The sequence below is a fragment of the Gambusia affinis genome, linkage group LG06 (assembly GCF_019740435.1).
Source record: "Gambusia affinis linkage group LG06, SWU_Gaff_1.0, whole genome shotgun sequence".
NCBI classification, from domain to species: Eukaryota; Metazoa; Chordata; class Actinopteri; order Cyprinodontiformes; family Poeciliidae; genus Gambusia; species Gambusia affinis.
Window position 1 is genome coordinate 1,438,202 of NC_057873.1, and position 18,863 is coordinate 1,457,064.

The following is an 18,863-nucleotide window of genomic DNA, read 5'->3' on the forward strand; positions in this document are numbered from 1 at the left end:
TAGCAACAGTTAGCAAAACTCATTAATTGTAAAACTGAAACCCTGGGTGAAAGGTCTGTTCTAAGGAATCACTTCCTGAAACACAAAGCAGACAGGAAGAAGATAAAGGTTCAGTTTGGCTCTGTTGAAGGAGAAATGTTTTTACATGGCTGAAATTAGTGCTTTTTGTAGCTTTTTATTGAAACAAACTTGTTAGTTTGTTGTATTTTTGTTGTTATCCAGAGCCGATCCTCTCAGTGGCTAAATATCTGAAGTGATGATGATGATGATGATGATGATGATGATGATGACGGCTGTATTTTTGCAGCTGTTCTTTGAGCGCCTGGTGAAGAGGAAGTGGCTGACCAACGCGGAGCCGTACGATCAGATCGAAGCCGCCGTCAAGGAGGATTTTAAGAAATATCGCAGGATGGACAATCCTCCCTATCAGGTAGCAGGGTTGCTATGGTTACGGGTTTTTCATTGTAGTTTAGTTTTATTTTGTTGTGACTTTATGTTTGTCTAATACAGTTAGTTTGAATTAGTTTTTAGAGTGTATTTGCTAGTTTTACCAGTTGTTATTAGTTAAATGTTTAGTTTTTTTGTTTAGAACGTAGTTTAGTTTTTTCATACTTTGGTTAATTTTTAGGTGCAGAATTCAAAAAGGTAATTTGGGTAATTAACTGAAAAAACATTTTCAAAGTATTTATCCAGTTATTGTTGAACAACTCTGGAGTTTTTGCTATTGCCATTTTGTGTGCTAGCGTAGCGTAGCGTAGCTGCCAGAAGGAGAACGGTGCGCCGTAATTTACTGATACCCAACGTAAACCGCCTGTGTGAGAAACAATCCAAACGGCTGAAGAATAGATTCATAAACACAAAAGCTATGGATATTATATCTATAATTACAATATGTTTTAGTTGCTATAAACACACAGCATTTATAAAACTAATTAAAAGTTAGTTACTTTTATAAGCTAACCTTTAGTTTGTGTTCATCATCAGCTTCACCTGTTATCGTTTTCTTCCATTAATTACAGTTTTTATTCATTTCAGTTGCTTTCAAAATTTCAGTTTTTGCTGCTTTGTTTGCTTTATTTAACTGTAATAAACTCGGTATGAGAGGTGCTGCTGCAGCGCCCCCTGCAGGCTGGAGCTGCTGCATTCATCTACGCTGTTTGTCCCTCAGCTGCTGGTGGCTGAGGTCCACCGGCGGGTGGTGATGGAGTACCTCCGCTCCGTCATGAGGGGCCGGATCATCTGCACCTCCATGAAGATGAGGAAGAGGATGGCCGGCCGGCTCCGAGACGAAGGGAAGCAGATCAAAGCTCTCTTCAAAGACCTGGTGAGTCCTGAAGGAAGATCTGAGCATCTTCTGGTCTTTGAAACCCGACGTAGCTCCACCCAGGAAAGAAACCAGGGTTGCCAGATCTGATCATTTCCAGCTCCACTTTCAGGATAGCTCCAGAAAAAGTCATTTAAATACCGTATATTTAAAACTTTATGTCCCATCGGCTGCGTTCAGGCTTCTGATGGTAATTCACATTTTTGGTTTATTATATTCTGACCAGAACCAGAACCAGAACCAGATAGCACTGAGACTCCAACCGACTCGACTCTTTAAACGCAATGAGGTGAACTTGTTGTGGCAACATTACCTTTTAAATCATGACGATGGGATTTCTGTGTTACATTATTACCACATATTAATGTAATGTGACATCATCAGTGACAACTGATGATGATCTAGAAATGTCAAAATAAACTAAATAAGTGCAGCAACGCAACATTTTATTAAAGATTTTGCGCATTTCTGCCACATGACCAAGATTTTCAAAGAATTTTCCTCTAAAACTTTCCTAAAAACCCAACAAATGTTGTGAAAAGCAGCTCAAATGTAAACATCCCACCCAAAGCAACCCAATCCGACAGCGCTGAAAGAAACTATCCGTCTCCCTGAACGGTGGCGCCCTCTGGTGGATGAAAACCATGAGAAACATCACCGTCTTTTATGGACCAGTCCAATCACGTCTCACTCAGAAGAACCTGAACAGGAAGTGTCCAGATGAGTGTGTCAGTGTGTGGTCTGTGTGTGTCTCAGGAGTCTCCGTCCAGCTGGTTGGACGGCGCGCTGGCCCACATCTCAGAGCTCATCCAGCTGGAGGACGTCCCGTCCATCCAGATGGAGGTGGGAGTCCTGGTCAGAGAGTTTCCAGACGTCAGGTAACGAACCGGCCCTCCAGCTGAGGCTCTCATTCAGGACTACACGAGCTGCGAGTTATTTTAATGTAGACAGAAAATGTAGTGAAGCATCATTTTACATGCAGTTATTCACTAACAGAAGCAACCAAGACATGAAAAATGATCCCATGTTCAGCCTGTTACATCCGTTCTGCTTCCAAAGTGATTTATTTTGAACTGCAGAGTTAAAATAATATTTAATTTAATGTGAAAAGGTTCTTCCTCAGGGAAACAGAAGCTGTCAGGATTTTCTCTGAACAGTCAGAAGGTTTCTGTGTTTTCAGGTGTTAGCATCACATGATAACATGTAAAATAATTCTGATTTCCATTAAAATCTGTTCTGAGCTTTGAGTTTCCATCAGCAGCTAAAGAGAAGCTCACTGACAAACCGAGTCACTCAGTTCTGAGAAATGTTCCCTGATTTCCAAACTGTGACTGGAACTCATCAAACCGCTGAGATATTTAATTACAATCCACGAGGTTACCAATTAATTAACTCTTTATTTACATTTTTCAGGGTTTTAAAGCTGCAGTAACTTTTCTAAAAAATATTTTCTACATATCTGTTGAAACTGTTAGCATGTTTTGAGACAGATAACCTGTGAAAAGATCGGCCTCCTCTGTGTTCTCCCAGTTCTAATTAGAAACAACCAATCAGAGGCAGGAGGCAGGCTTCAGCGCTGCCAATCACCCTCTGTGTGGTGTTACTCATCCCCTGCTACGCTTAGCTAGTTAGCATGATGGTAGATAAATGGTTTCTCTGGAATGGTGAATTGTTTCTGCATCATTAGCACATTTCAGTACACGAGGATGATTAACAGCGCTAAGCCCCTCCTCCTGGCTCTGATTGGTTGTTTTGGACTTTGATGTTTCACAGATGAACTGTTTCATGTTAAACTGTCTCAACATAGTGACAGTTTTAGTAAATATGTAAAAACATTTTCTCTATTAAAGTTATAGAGTTTTAATGAGAAAAAAAATCACAATATTGTTTGTAAATATTTCTAAAGTAGAGAAAAAAATCCCAGAAGTGAGACAGAGGAGGTTCTGCTTGTCTCTGTTTGGGTTTTTACCAGGACGCGTCGGCGGTTCTGGTGTCAGAAGAATCTTTCTGCTGTTTGATTCTCCTCTCTTCGCCCCGCCTTCAGGAAGAAGCACGTGTCGGCCATCTTGAACATCCGCGGGATGACCCGGCAGGCGGAGCGCCAGGAGATCCTGAACATCGTCAAAGACATCGAGAGCGATGGCGGACCGGGCCCGCTGTCCCGGGACCGGGCCCTGTTCGCCGAGGTTCCGGTCACCTCCGAGGTCCACTGCCTGAACGTGGGCCTGAGCCGGATCGCCCTGACCGCCTCGTCCTGCGTCAGCGCGCTCAGACCGCGCCGCCGCAAGACCAGAACCACCACGCAGGAGAACCCGGACGATGCTCTGTAACTGGGCTCAGAACCAGCAGAACTCTCTCACTTTTATTATCACCTCCGATCTGCTGCTCCAGATGGTCGGAACCGGATCTGGAGTTGATGCTGCTTCTGGACCCTGGTCCTGTTCTGGTTCTGACTGACACGGAAACTGACGTTTTGTTTCCCAAAGCCTCCGAGGTTCTGACCCAGACCGGACCAGACCGGACCTCCTTCAGGATCAGAACTTACCCGACCCGGTTAAAGATGAAAACCAGAGGCCGGTTCTGGTTTGAACTGGAAACCAGAATCAGTGCCAGCAGAACCAGTTGGACCCGCTGGTCCTCCTGCAGAACCTCTGAAAAAGAAGCACTTTATCTGGAACCAGAACCAGGAGAACGGATCTCTGTGGTACCAGTCCGGTCTAAGATGGACTCAGAACCTGGAATCTGGGATTCGAACGGCCGGATTCAGGATTTACAAAGTACAAAGACAAAAACTGAAAGTGCTGAGTCAGCAGACTGCGGATCGGGTCGGTGTTGGAGAACCTGGTGCCGGACCAGTCAGATAAAATCACAGGGGTTTCACCAGAACCGGGATCCAAACAGGAAGTGACGAAGTTTTAGCACCAAACTAAAAAAAACGTTTAGTTACGACAACAAAGTTTCTTCAAATTATTGCAACTTTAATGTTGTTCAACTTTGTTCTCATAATTAAGTTTTTTCTTAGCCTGGTCGCAGTAATCCGTCATTTTTGGAAACTATTACGTGAAATTTTTTCCCCTCAATTTTATTGCCTTTAGTTCCGACCTCTGACCTCTGACCCCAACACAAAAACATTGTCGCCAAAATGTCTTTTAGTAAAATATTAATGAAAAAAATGCACGATGCAGCTAACAAGCAGTAGTGGGCACATTTCCGCTAATGTGCTAATAGCGGAGCTAATTTTATCTTTTGGCACTTTTGCTAGCTTTGACACATTTAGCTTCCCCTTAATCACATTGTCCAGATAATGTTTTAATTTGGAAACATTCAGTTGAATAATATCCACATCTGTGTGGAAGTTTTGGTGATCAAATTCTTCAGCAGTTAAGTGAAGATATTCATGCTTTTATTTTGAAGTTTGTTTACACAAACAAAATAAAACATGGATATAAAAACATGTTTTAGAATATGTATGTAAATTATAATGTTGATGTTTGTAGCCTTTAAAGGGAAGATATTTGAATTGAAATTAGCACTTTGGTATTAGCTCATGCTAAGCAATATGTTAGCACTGCGCATTAGCTTCTGCTAAGTACTGTGTTGGTGAAACAATTCAGCAGAACTGCTGATTATTATTAGAATCTTACACTTAGTGCAGCTAGCATGGTAGTTAGTGGTGCCCACCACTGGTAGCTAGCCAGCATTTTATTTTAGCATCAAGAACGATTAGGCTAGCGCTGTTGGACGCGATCCAAACATTTTAGCTTTGAGTCGACGCTTCATCTCCCTCAGTCAGAGCGCCACCTGGAATGTTAGCATGAGCTACTGCAATGTTAGCATGAGCTACTGCAACGTTAGCATGCAATGCTCACATTCTGGGACTTTTGTCCCATTCTCATTTTGACTTAGTTTCATGACCTTTAGTCCTTTTTCATGTCTATAAAACAAATTTGTCTAATAAGTGATTTACAAATTCACATCTTAATCCAGACGGTTTTAATATTTCCAATTATTGCTAATAAAATGTGATTAATATTACATCCTCTGCTGGCCGCCCTGAGCTTTGTCCCGTTTGGTTGACGATCCCAGGAAACCTCCAGACATCCAGAAACCGGAGCGTCGGAGTTTTCCTGAAGCTCACAAGAAAGAAACTGAAAAGTTGAATCTAATCAAAGGTACTTGATGTTGAGTTTCTGTATTTAAAGCATTAATTCTGGTGTTGAAGCTTCTGGGTGCAACAATGAGGTTTATTATGTTTTATTCTTTCAGCTGTTTGATTCATGATGCAGAGAAATGAAAATAACATTTAAAATTTAAACGATTTAGGAGATTTTTATGTTTTCACTGTCGAGCTGAAACATTTCAGAAAGACGGAGAAGCTTCTTCTAGTTTCATCAAGTTTTCTGAGCTGAGACTGAATTCAGATTAACGGCACATTTCTCTGCTGCTTTTACTTTGTGTTTAATGTTTGGAATAAATCGTTTGTCCAGAAATAAGATTAGGACAATAAACTCAGATTAAATCATGCTGTGTTTTATTTACCTGGTGTCCAGATCTGGTGTAAAATTATTGGTTTTAATTTTTATTTCATTTTTATGTTTTTAAGATTCATGAGTAAAGAACAAAAAGCCAGATTGAAATTTTGATGCAGTTTATTGAGTTTTTCATCCACAGGAAGTAGAAATGTTTCAGGAGAGTTAGTGGGAAGTTTCCTCCTACAGGGAATAAAATATAACCAGCAGCTTTAAACAAAATTAAACAGAGGGATCATGGGAACTGTAGTCTTACAGCAGTTATTCCTCCAGATTTTATTTCTAAATCTAAATTTCAGTCACTATTTGGGCATTATCCAGTTTAATGTAACTTGTACATTTTATAAGTGCACTTCACAACTTGAGAAATTGTTAGAAATCCATTATTTGTCAGATAATTGCTTTATTTTGGCGGAGGATCAGGGTGGAGTTACATCCTGTCATCATTTACCAAAATAAGAGACAAAAACAAAAATGAAATAGCACCAGCATTATTTCCAAGGCTAAATAAATACTCCGATGAAATTTACAGAAAAAACTTATAAAACAGTTGAGATCAAACATATTTACAGGTCACTAACAAATCCAACAGAACCAGAACCAGAAAACTGAACCAGGAACAGAACTTGACCCAGAACAGACAAAAACCCAAAAACCAGATTTAAAGCAACAGGAACGCAGGCGGAACACAACGAGCGCCACTTCCTACTTCTAAAACGGTTCTGGTTCTGGTTCTGAAGCAGTTCTGGTCCCGGTTTTTCCTTGTTTTGGACCTCAGGTCTTTTCTGCTGCATAATGTTCTGAACTTGATTCTTTTGTTTTACTCTGAAAATCCTAAACACAAACAAACAGGAAGTTGTTTCTATTGGTTCAAAAACATTATAACTGATCAAAGATATGAAAAAATATTCACAGCTTTTCACGCAGTTCTCAACAAAACACAAAACAGCCACTTGTATCCCGGCCAACCAATCAGCTGCTTGATTGGTTGAGAGAACCGTCACAGCAGCCAATGGGCTGCTAGGGTCGGGCGTCAGGCTCCGCCCTGATGATGGACATAAATACACACCATGGAACGACACAACTAGCTTGTTAGCATGTCTAAGGCTAAGACCTGAACTTTGACCCCAGATCCCAGAGGAGCTGAAGAGGAGAACGTTCAGACCATCTCTTCCCTCCATCGTGCCAGCCAATGACAGATCTTCGGCAAACAAAATGGATGAAGTTCAAACTCCAAGCAGAGTTTCAACTGACTGTAGGGTTTTATCCCCGACTCCAACACCAGCCAGGCGGAGGCGTAGAGAGGAGCAGCAAAAGCAAAGAGGATTAGCATCACTAGCTAACAACTGATGATGTCATCAGGATATGTTGCTGTGGAATATCATCTCTGCCGCCTGCGTATTATCATGTTAGCATGTTAGCATGCCACACAGCAGCAGTCTTCAGTCAGATGCCTCTGCAGAATCGTTGGAACCCTGACTGCTACTGGAGATCCGTCCTGCCTGCAGCATCACCTTCAACACCAACTCAGAAGAAACCGGAATGATCTGAGTTACATTTCATTTCTCTACGGGATCGATAAAGAATTTAGAATTAAAATGAACTGAATGAACAAAATATGAATAAAAAACAGAAAAACATCTAAGCTCAATTGTGTCAAACAGGAAATGATTTGCCAACATTTAAAAACCTTTAAACTCTGTTTTTAGCTGGAACTGTCAGAACTGTGAACTTTTAAAGTTCCAGAAGTTCCTGAGTTTCTGTTTCTGGCTACAGAGAAAGATCTGGTTCTGATCCGGTTTAACACCTGATGAGGAAAAACTGGGAGAAAGGAAGACCTGAAGTCCTTAAAGCTGTTGATTTTGTTTTGCTTGTGATATTTTTTAACCTTTAATCTGATTAAATTCAACTGTTTCCTTGATTTCAACTCTAATACTTTGGACTGTCAGCATCCTACTGAATTTAATCTCTGAATTGTTTTGGTAAAATCCGTCTGCAGGAAGTCAGCACAAGCTCGGCCATTTTAAAAATTAAAACTAAATATTTTTCCATTTTCCAGTCGCCATGTTGGTGACGGACCCACCGCGCTCCTAGTCGCTCCTGATCAGCGTTTCGGCAGCCAGAATCATCACAGTTTTTCCTCTTCAAAATAAAAGCCTCATCCTGCGCCCCGCCTCGGTCTTTAAGGCGCCAGTCTCTCTGGCGCCCCCTTGCTGCGCCTCACATCCGGATGCAGACGCTGCACTGGGCGACGTGCGCCCTCTGCTGGTCGGAGTCGGTCAGCATGCCCTCGGTGCCGCTCTGGGTGGTCAGCCAGAAGCTGTAGATGTTGGCAAAGAAGTGGCAGGTTCCCCGCGCGCCCTGGCACTCCACGAAGGGCTGGGCTTTGAACCGAGACAGGCAGCTGCCAGGCGACATGAGAGAGAGGCCGCCGCCTTCATCACCGCCACCTGAAAACTTCACACACACACACACACACACACCCACACGCATACATACACACACACACACCCAGAGAGAGAGAAGACAGAATGAAATCATCCTGGTTTTAGTTCATATTTAGGTAAAAAACTGTTTTAAAACCATTTCCTCCATTAAGTGAACATCTGAACTTCGAAACTTTGAACTGTGCCTTTAAATGTGTCTTCATGTTTTAATTTCACAAATCCTCCAAATTTCCTCCCAGACCAGAGACCGCTCCAAAAGCAGGAAGTGGACTGCAGTGCAAGGAATTCTGGGTAAATTCAACCAAAGCTAACATGCTAGCCTAGCGCTAGCAGCAGAAATGTCTCCTGGTCTTCAGCCAAAGACTAAAGAGAAATCCTCCAACACTAAAATCTGACGCCTCCATCTTGTTTCCATCTGATGAAGAAGGAAGTTGCTCTCAGTGTCTTCAGAGGTTTTTGTGTGGTTTCCTTCAGTGGTTGTTGGTGCAGCGCCCCCACAGGCCAGGAGGGGAACAGGTTGGTTTGGGTCAGAACCACAGCAGCTGCAGGTGGAGCAGATGATGGAGTTCTGGTTCCAGTAAAAATAACATTTCCTTTAACTAGGTCCATTCTTCGGAGGCATCAGCCACCTTCCATGCCGGTGGTCAGCGTCCCTCCCCACACATGAAGCTGTTGCTGAACTGCGGCGCTCCATCAGTGACAGACTGCTGCATCCTAAATGGACTGAGCAGCGTTATCACAGATCCTTCCTGTTAGACTCCTGACAATCACACCAAGTATTCCCACAGCTGATATCTGAGGACTTCAGCAGGAATCTTCTTCAACATTTCTGTCCTCTACATGTATAATCTGTCCTTTTTCTGTTCTGTTGCATCGTTAGATTTTTATAAAGACGCACTATATAAATAAAATCTATTATTATTATTATTATTATTATTATTATTATTACTATTATTATTATTATTATTATTATTACTATCTCCCTATTTCAGCTGAGTTTGGGACGGCTGGTGATTATCGCCAGCAGTCATTGGACGAGAGCCAGCGGACACCCTGGACTTGTTACCACGACGACACAGAGAAACAACGAACAAACAACCAGAGGGTGACCAGTGAGCCTCTCTGCCATGATTTTTACCCAGCATGCCTCACCATGATGAAGGAGTATCCGGTCCACAGGCGGGTCCAGTTGGGGGGGCAGCTTGGTGGCTCTCTGGAGTTGGGGTCATGCATGGCCACGGCAGCAGAGGGCGCCTCACACACCACACAGCGACTGATGTACTCCTTGATGGTATCTCCTCTGAATGGATGGTTTGGATGCGGCTTCATCGTCGACAGCCAATAGGATTTGTCGTTTCGACTGGCGTATTTGCACTTTTTGGTCTCGCAGACGGAGAACGGCAAGGTGGAGAACACGGGAACGCAGGAACCGGCCTGACCTGGGAACATGCAGGAGAATCGGATCACTGCGCTGCAGCATGGCCACGCTGATTTCTGCACCTAAACTGCTTCTCCTCCATGTGGGGAAACGTTTACCAGGATGTGATGGTGCTGAGGAGGAACCAGCTGGGATGAAGACCTGAGGGCGGCTGTAGAGTATCTGAATACATTTCCTTACCCAGATCCTGGGAGTACGCCTTCTCCTGGCCCTCCAGGTACAGCAGGCTGTATCCAGTCCAAAGCGGATGCATATTCGGCGGACATGTTGGTTTATTCTTTGATTGGCTGTGTTTCACCAACAGGAACCCTGGTTTCATGCCTCCGGTCGGCCCAGGTGGACCTGGGTCACCGGGGGGACCCGGATCACCTGCGATACACAGAGAGCATAGCAGGTGATAAAGCCGAACACCGATTGGTCAGGTTGTGTTTGGGCAACACCTGAAGAACCTGTGAGCAGCAGAATGTGTTAGGACTCTGAAGAAGTTAAAGATTATGAATGTAAACAACAAGCCTCCCAAGATAAGGAGCAAGATTAGGGCCAAAAATCAGACTATTCACCCAAAGCGCAGGAGGCTGTTTCCATTTCCTACGGGTCTGATTAAAGATCAGCAGGAAATGAGCAACCAGCACGGACAAATGAGGAGAGTACTATCTAGCAATAGCTTCAGAGAGGCTAATGACTAGCATGACTAGTTTGGCAACCCACTGGATTGCCTGCTTCCTCTATTGCCCATTAGCATGGAAAGGCTAACAACTAGCATGCCTTGTCATACAAGACTGAAGCATTTTCCTTTAAAGAAACCTTTATCAAGAAAAATGGTGGAGCACCCAGAGAGAAACCAGGCAGAGCCCAGGCCAGGAATCGAACCCATGGGTGCTACCCATCGCTCCGCTGCGCACCGCCTCAAAAACCTGTTGCCCAAGTGATCAGATACCCCACAGTGATGATACTGGCCCCGAACTGAAGGTGAGACGTTTTACCTTTTTCTCCCAGAACTCCGTTCTCTCCAGGCTGGCCTGGCTCTCCCATCCGTCCCTTGGAACCTTCTTGCCCCTGGGGTCCCACTGCTCCATCAGCCCCAGGATCCCCCTTCATCCCTGAAGCACATTGTCAACCATCAGGAAAATCAGATGCAATCAGATCCAAACTGGCCTTTCAATCCGAGTTCCTCACCATTCCTACCTAAGGGGCCGATTTCACCCTTCAGGCCCCGATGTCCGCTAGCTCCAAGAAGGCCAGGTGGCCCTATAGGGCCCCTAACCGGTGAGCAGGGAGGGTCATTCGATAAGATTCGGCCTTTCTGCCCTTTTGGACCGTCTGATCCTTTCCATCCAGGCCTTCCTTTGGGCCCTGGGGGCCCTGAGTGACCCTTTGCACCCTTTTCTCCAGGTATGCCCAGCAAACCCAAGTCGCCTTTCATACCTGATCAGAAAAACACACATTTATTAGTCGGCTTTTAACCAGTCAGGGTGAACCATGTTTGGTTTACCCTGACTGTAAGACCGGTCCATCTGAGATCAGCTAGCATGCCAGCTAGCATCAAGAAAACGCAGCTGAAAGTCTGAAACAATTTGGCACATTGTCACTTGACACGCTATTGGCTGTTGTTAGCGAAGCCGCCCTTTGTTGTTTGGAGATGTTGATTAGTCAACCTGAAAGTTCAACTTTATCCTCACAAAATGGACGAACTGAGAACCATCAGGATTTATGACTTAACTTCACCTTAAAACCTCTGAAGCCTCAGATCCCCCCAGTTTTCCCTACAGTGTCTCCATTCAAGAACCAGCACCAGAACCTCAGAGCTGACGGTGGAAGCAGTCTAACCTTTGGGCCCTTGGTTTCCAGGGTTGCCTGGTGGTCCGGGTGGCCCCTGATATCCACAGCGTCCTTTTGGCCCTGAGCACCCTGGATCACCGGTGTCTCCTTTGTCCCCACAGTTTGGTGTATTTGGACCAGGATCTCCCATTTCACCAGGACAACCTGCAAGATCAGCGCCAGGCGAGAGTTGGATTAGATTCAGACTGAAATTCCTTCAAGAGGAAAAGTTAAAGGTCACACTGTCACTAACCTGGATCTCCATCTGGGCCCCTATCACCGGGATCCCCACATGGTCCTTGTTTTGGGTTTTTACAGTCGCCTCCAGGTGGACCTGGCGGTCCAATATCACCTGGAGGCCCTGTAAGATGAACACAGATGAACCGTTTACGGTCAGATTTGGTTTGAGGCAGCATGAATCCATTTGTATTGCGAGTCGTTGCAGACCTCGGGGTCCCGTTGGGCCTTTCGGTCCTGGTGGGCCGTTCTTGGGTGGACAAGTGGGACCTGGAGGACCTGGAGGACCTTTAGGGCCTGGAGGGCCTTTTTCACTTTTACTGTTGCCTTGACATACACCTGAGGATGACCAGCAATCAGATGAATTCATGAGAAACCACAGAAACCTGGACAGAGCACGGAAGAGGACGGAATTCGGGAGAAGTTGGAGGAGCTTCTCCTGGGCGACGCGAGAGGAGACAGGCGGAAGTAGACGAGCTTTGAGCGGAGCTAAGTGAGCTAGCCACTTCAGTCCCACGTGGTCCGCTGCGTTAGTTTTCTGCATAGAACGTTTAAAGGTGCTACAGACATTTAACAGGCCTGTTAGTTTCAGTTTAAGCTGCTCTGAATCGGATGTAGCTTCAGTGTGGAGTTTAGCCTGGCGCACTACAACATTCAGGTCTTTTGGTTGCTTTCTGCTGGTTTTTAAAAGGCTTTACTACCAACATAACATCCAGCAAACTAGAACAATAAAAACACATCAGAATAATCCTTTACCGTGGTTAGCATGCTAACTAAAAAGCTAACTGTGCAAATCATGATAATCTAACCATACATTAGTTCAGCTAATGCTAAAGCGCTAGTGTTCAGTTGAACTATATTCAAATTAAAGTTTACAAAACAGCCAAATGTATTTTTCTACATTTTCCTTCTTAAAATGTGTCCAGTGTTCCTCACACCTTTGGACCCCTTGGCACCTTTCTGTCCACTCAGTCCGTCTAATCCATGAAGGCCTGATGGCCCCGGAGCTCCTGAAGAAACAAAAATAAATTATTTAAAAAAGAAAACCAACCTGTGGCATCCATTTTTGTTTGGCCTTGGTGTGCCTCAGGGCTCTGTGTTTGGCCCACTGCTGATATTTTGCCTTCAGTGGGAACTATCATCACTAAAAACAGCATCCATGCATTTTTATAACTATGTTTTCATCTTTGAAAGGTCTTGACCTTTGTTTCCTGGGTTACCATCCCTCCCTGGGGGACCGTCCATTCCATCTGGACCAGGAGGCCCTCGAAGCCCCTGGCAACCTCTGGGCCCCGGAGGACCAGCCACACCTAAAGGAGACAACATCACCATGATCCCAGGTCCTCCTCCTTCTCTTCCATCACAGATTTAGGAAGGTCTTTGTACCTGGTTCACCAGGGGATCCTTGTAGTCCTTTGTGTCCCTTGCATCCTTTCTGTCCTTGTGGCCCACAGAGGCCTTTGGGCCCACAATCTCCAGAAGGGCCACAAGGGCCTGAGAGGCACGAAGCACATCATTAATGAAATAGGTTTTTGCAGGTTTCCTAAAAAACCAAACCATTTTAAAATAGATTGTCACCATCAGGGCCTCGGTCCCCAGGAAGGCCCTTATCTCCAGGTGGACCAGGGCCACCAAGGGCGTCTCCTTTTTCACCTGAAACTCAGAAAGTCGTGTTAAAACCAACCAATGTTGCTTAATAATGCAGGAGGAATAAAAAATAATCCCTGGTGAACTGAAGTAAGACTTTCTGAGTCATGGCGTTGAAGTCAGCAGGTACCTTTAGGTCCACGACATCCTGGATTACCAGGTCCCCCAGGGGGTCCCGGACATCCTGGGTCGCCCTGTAGCCACAACCAGAGGTCATTATGTTTTCTGACCATCAGTTTTTATTTATGAACAAAACACAACATCTCTAACAACCGTCTCTTGTTTTATTCCAGCCAGCATAACACCAATTAGATCCAACCTCAGACCTCTATATTCTGTCTGACCCAGAAGAACTCTGACCCAGCAGAACTCTGACCCAACAGAACCCAACATAACTCTGACCCAATAGAAGTCTCACCCAACAGAACTCTCAGTCAGTGACGGTCTCAGTTCTAGTTCTCACCGGTTCTCCTTTCAGCCCAGGAAATCCAAAGTATCCTTGATGTCCTTTGGTTCCTGGAGGTCCGGGCGGGCCTTGCTTACCCTGGGGCCCTCTGGGTCCCTGAGGTCCCCTACAACCTGGGGGTCCATCGGGGCCCGGATTCCCAGTATTCCCTGTGCATCCAGCCTCACCTTTGTTTCCTGTGGAAAAGACAAAGTTGATACTAAAGAGATCAGAGCAGAGGATCAGACCCACATCAGAGCTGGATGGAAATCTGACCGTTGCCATCTGGTTTCCATGGAGATGGCACCAAGCTACTCAAGCTTTTAAGCATCAAGTTGGTGGATTTGTCATGCTGATTACAGAGTTGTATCAGAGGGAAGTGAACAGTTCTTAGAGTCGTCTGAACTGAGTGACCTGCTGACGGTTTCAGTCTTTTTCCACTGGACCTGGACAGAGCAGGGGCCTCCAACCGCAGACCTCCAACTGTCCAACACAGCTGAATCAAATGATTGAACTACCTGCCTTCAAGTCTGGTAAAGGCCAGGTGACGCTGCATCTAAATCTGCAGGACAGTAGATCTTGAGGACTAGAGCTGGACGTTCCTGTTCTCTGTGATCTAAGACGGAACCGGAGTTTGACCAACAGGGAGATTTTCACAGAGTCTCTGGTTTCTCTCACCTCGTGGTCCGGAGAATCCGACCTCGCCGGGGCATCCTGGTGGTCCCCTTGGGCCCTTTTCAGGTCTGGGAATGAGTTCTCCTGGAGGACCGGCACAACCTTTGTGACCTGCAGGAGGACACATGTCGTCCATAATCTGTAGCAGGTTAGCAAAGCTGCAATCTGGATGAGGAACATGATCCTGCTATTGAACAGTTTAATCTGTAGTACTATAACCACCGCAGTACCTTTTGGTCCCTTTGGGCCTGCACAACCCTGACCTCCATCTTGTCCTTTAGGCCCCCGCTCTCCGGGCTTGCCTGGGCCTCCAGGAGTGCCCTTGTTTCCTGGAAAACCTGGCCTTCCTTCAAAGCCCTGGGGCCCAGTCAGACCTAAAACAGGATCTCAGTGAAGGACTTTGAACAGAAGAACATTCCTCCAGGCGTGTTTCTGGTAGGAACTCACCTTTCCCACCCATGGGCCCCATTGGACCAGTGTCCCCAACAGGGCCTTGGGCACCCTTACATCCTTGTGTCCCTGGTGACCCCTGAACTCCAGGTTCTCCAATCTTGCCTTTTGAACCAATAGCTGAATGACCTTTATCCCCAACTTCACCTTTATAACCTAAAAAATGAAGTTAGACTGACTGTTCAACACAGGAAATGACCAAAGTAAAACAAATAAGAGGTAAACGATTACCTTGAGGGCCATGAGGGCCACGAGGTCCTTGAGGGCCACGAGGTCCCGGAGGGCCTGGGGGGCCCATGTCATCAGGCGTCCCTGCCTTACAATCGTCTATGGGCCCCGGGGGGCCTGGTCGGCCAGGGCCCCCGGCATTTCCTTTGTGTCCCTTTGCTCCAGGGTTGCCAGAAGGCCCCTGGGGACCTGTGGGAACACGTTCAAGTCTTCATATCTTCTAGACCTTCCACTGTGACTCATACTGCAGCATTTTGGGTGTGGTAAAATAATTCACTGGATTCCCGGCATTTACAGAGGTTAGGGGCCACAACCACTCACAGCTGAAACACATCGATACTGGAGATCTCCTCTAGAAATGCTTATACCACTAAACATAACTTAATATGCATTAAAACACACAGGAAACCATCTGACACTTAGTGGAAGCTAACAACTAAGGACTTCCTTAGCCACACTCGAGGGCTCAGCCAATCAGCACCAAGGAAAAGGAATCCTGCTCTGGGATTGGTTGCTTTACCAACGCCAGCCAATAGCATGTTAGGTAGCCAAAGAATCTCAGGCACTTTTCAATATTTTAAGTCATGAAGAAATCCTCCATGTTTTAAATCACAGCTTGAGGTTTTTAAATGTGAACTTTGTGTTGAATTCAGTTTGTTTACAGAGAAAATAAAGAGCTGATTAACGTCCCACTCTATTGGCTCTTCTCATGCTATTGCTGTTGGTTTCAGCCAATAAGAGGCGAGTTTGATGAAAAAAAAAAACACGGTAACTGAACCACCACAATGCAGTCATGGTGCCGACCTCTGACCCAGATCCAGAGCTCACCTGGTGCTCCCTGGTTGCCCGGGGGCCCGAGGCGTCCTTTACGTCCTGGGGACCCCTGCGGTCCAGGCTGGCCTTTGGGCCCCTGGGGGCCAATCTGAATATCGCCTCTTGGTCCGGGGGGCCCAGGGGGGCCCGGCGGCCCCGGAGAACCTGGAGCACAGAGTCGGTTAAACAGTTGGACTTATTTCCATTTCTAAAATGCTTCCAGATATTTAACACTAAAAAACACAAAATCTTATCAGGAAGTTCTGGTCCAGAAATTTTACTGCATTTGAAATAAGACAATAATTACAAGTAACTATATACCTAATAAATAGAAACGTTCTGGATCCACCGGCTGAAGAGTTAAATTATGTCTTGTTATACGTGGAATAATCTGCTAGTGAAAAGTTATTAGTAAATTAGTTTTGTACCAAAACATTTGAACTGATCATAATCTTGGTTTTATGATCAGAAAACAGACTCAGTGGCTCCCCCACCTGGCTCAGTTTGACCCAAAATGGCCGACATGGTGAATTTTAGGACAAAGCGTTGTGGGTTCACAGTGGCTGTTTGATATTAAATTTAAAGCTGTCAATGTTCTGGAGGAGTCCGCTGGTTCCCACCGGTCCAGATGGTTTGGAATCAGGAAAGTGGGAGTTTCTGTTCTTCCTGTACATCAGAAACGGTTCAGCTGATGCTGGATTTTACCTTCACTTCCATCGTAACAATACCCGTCGGTTCCGTCTTCTCCAGGATCTCCATCAGCACCTGGAGGTCCTGCAGAGGCAGAAGAAGAAACATGGAGCCGTCGGCTCAGACGGGACAGCTGTGACACGCCTACCCAACGCCGAGGTACCTCGGTCCCCAGGCGGTCCTGCAGCATAAGACAGTCCCTGGTCCCCTTTAGGCCCGTCTGGCCCTCGGATGCCAGCGGTGCCTTTAGCACCTGGAGGACCTGGGGCACCTGGAGATGGAGGCAGGTGAGCAGGAAGCTGCACCAACAGGTGAAGATACGGGTGTTTCAGACGAGGCTAACCTGGTGGTCCACCGTCTCCCTTTGGCCCCCGAGGGCCAGGATTCGAAAAACAGGGGCCACCGTCTCCTACAAGAGGAGAAACCAGAGAAGGTGGAGTCAAACAAAAGAAGGCGGAGTCAAACAAAAGAAGGCGGAGTCAAACAAAAGAAGGCGGAGTCAATTAAAATAAGGCGGAGTCAAATAAAGAAGGCGGAGTCAAATAAAAGAAGGTGGAGTCAATCAAAAAGACGGAAAGGATCAAAAAGTAAACCAAATAGAGAGATTTACTGAAGCAGAAAATACACCAGAGACTAGAAACGGCAATACTTGGTAAGATTTTGTTTTTCAGTGTATCTGCAAAGTGATTACAGTATATTTGTAAAGACTTTATGTAAAACAAGTCCAGTTTAATACACAGTTATTTTCTCAGAATAAAATTGAATAAATACAACCTGCAGTCTCACGAATTGAACTTCTATTCTGCATTTTAATTTTTCCAAGGTTGGAAAAGGTCAAAGGTCACCTCAAATCCAATGTTTGCCTTTCTAATTTGGTTTTCTTGGTTGCTACATGCAGCCCGGCTGCCGCCAGCAGCCATTTTGTTTGGTTTCAAGAACTGAGTTGACCTGGTGGTTGATGCAGAATAACTGATTTTATGTTTTAAAGTGTTTTTTCTTTATTGTTATTAGTTGAACTGGGAGAACTGGGAGAACTGGGACCTGAAGTAACGTCAGAGTAAATTGATTTGTATTCAGAGCAAAGTGTTTCCTGAATCTGGTGCAGAAAAACAGGAAATGTTGTGAAATAATTTCACTACAGTCATTTTATCCGACAGCTTTACCTGGATCTCCCTTCAGTCCAGGCGGTCCACGAAACCCATCAGGTCCTGGGTTTCCAGGGGTCCCGCGTTGTCCAGGGGCCCCCACCACACCGGCCCCAGGGGGCCCCGGCCGTCCGGGGAATCCTTTGGGTCCCTGTGGTCCAGGGAAACCTTTGTCTCCAGGGAAACAAGGGACACTGTCCCCCTAAACCCAAACACAACCAGGAGAGAGGTTCGGTTCTGCTCTGGTCCGGTTTGCTCCCTGACTCCGCCCCTATGGCTGACCTTAAGTCCCGGATCTCCAGGTGGTCCTGGGGGGCCCGGGGGTCCGACTGTCCCCCAGGTTCCTGGGGCCCCTTCAGGGCCCACTCCGCCCCTTTCTCCCTTCTCACCTGGAAACAAAATCAGAATGAGAATCTGTGAATCACAAAAACAAGATTCATTCGTTCATCACACGGCAAAAATGCTTTTGGTCCAGTTTCCAGGGTAAATGTCTTGATAAACTTGAAATAGGACAAAACTAACAGAAGTAACTGTTCAGAAACTTGTTTTTTAGTAATAAAATATTACTAAAAATACTCCAGGAGTATGTGGTACCGGGCTCCTTGATACGGGCTGTCAGGTCCCTGTAGGACCGGTGTCAGAGTCTGGTCCACATTGCCGGCAGTAAGTCGGGCTCGTTTCCGGTGAGAGTTGGACTCTGCCAGGGCTGCCCTTTGTCACCGATTCTGTTCATTACTTTTATGGACAGAATCTCTGGACCAGCCAAGGTGTTGAGGGGATCCGTTTTGGTGGCCTTTGGATCAAATCTCTGCTTTTTACGGATGATGTGATCCTTTTGGCTTCATCAGGTCGTGATCTGCAGCTCTCACTGGAGCGGTTCGCAGCAGAGTGTGAAGCGATCAGTGCCTCCAAATCCGAGGCCATGGTCTTGAGCCGGAAAAGGGTAGAGTGCCTTCTCCGGGTCAGGGGGGGTGTCC

At 45.8% G+C, this 18,863-nt stretch overlaps 2 protein-coding genes across 7 annotated transcripts in view; one reads left to right on the forward strand and one right to left on the reverse strand.

Annotated features, from left to right (window-relative positions):
• The window catches only part of exoc3l2b (exocyst complex component 3-like 2b), a 34,132-nt gene extending 28,286 nt beyond the window's left edge, over nt 1-5,846 (forward strand). The window contains exons 14-17 of the mRNA XM_044120313.1: nt 308-430; nt 1,169-1,324; nt 2,081-2,202; nt 3,369-5,846. Of these exons, the coding sequence (XP_043976248.1) occupies nt 308-430; nt 1,169-1,324; nt 2,081-2,202; nt 3,369-3,654 (687 nt within the window). The 3' untranslated portion in view covers nt 3,655-5,846. The remainder of the gene's footprint in view (nt 1-307; nt 431-1,168; nt 1,325-2,080; nt 2,203-3,368) is intronic.
• A 109-nt stretch (nt 5,847-5,955) lies between these two features.
• col4a4 (collagen, type IV, alpha 4) overlaps nt 5,956-18,863 on the reverse strand; it is a 34,548-nt gene continuing 21,640 nt past the window's right edge. For 4 of the 6 annotated variants that reach the window (XM_044119828.1, XM_044119829.1, XM_044119831.1 and 1 more), the window contains exons 24-47: nt 18,169-18,275; nt 17,905-18,088; nt 17,085-17,150; nt 16,905-17,012; nt 16,757-16,825; nt 16,067-16,216; nt 15,242-15,427; nt 15,008-15,166; nt 14,791-14,934; nt 14,564-14,671; nt 13,904-14,082; nt 13,571-13,634; nt 13,372-13,446; nt 13,180-13,287; nt 12,996-13,103; nt 12,732-12,803; nt 12,004-12,132; nt 11,810-11,917; nt 11,566-11,721; nt 10,915-11,163; nt 10,722-10,838; nt 9,919-10,107; nt 9,453-9,739; nt 5,956-8,310 (exon numbers count right to left, since the gene is read on the reverse strand). In XM_044119828.1, coding sequence (XP_043975763.1) covers nt 8,074-8,310; nt 9,453-9,739; nt 9,919-10,107; nt 10,722-10,838; nt 10,915-11,163; nt 11,566-11,721; nt 11,810-11,917; nt 12,004-12,132; nt 12,732-12,803; nt 12,996-13,103; nt 13,180-13,287; nt 13,372-13,446; nt 13,571-13,634; nt 13,904-14,082; nt 14,564-14,671; nt 14,791-14,934; nt 15,008-15,166; nt 15,242-15,427; nt 16,067-16,216; nt 16,757-16,825; nt 16,905-17,012; nt 17,085-17,150; nt 17,905-18,088; nt 18,169-18,275 — 3,359 coding nt within the window. In that variant the 3' untranslated portion in view covers nt 5,956-8,073. The remainder of the gene's footprint in view (nt 8,311-9,452; nt 9,740-9,918; nt 10,108-10,721; nt 10,839-10,914; nt 11,164-11,565; nt 11,722-11,809; nt 11,918-12,003; nt 12,133-12,731; nt 12,804-12,995; nt 13,104-13,179; nt 13,288-13,371; nt 13,447-13,570; nt 13,635-13,903; nt 14,083-14,563; nt 14,672-14,790; nt 14,935-15,007; nt 15,167-15,241; nt 15,428-16,066; nt 16,217-16,756; nt 16,826-16,904; nt 17,013-17,084; nt 17,151-17,904; nt 18,089-18,168; nt 18,276-18,863) is intronic. The other 2 variants (XM_044119834.1, XM_044119833.1) reach the window with 2 other exon arrangements.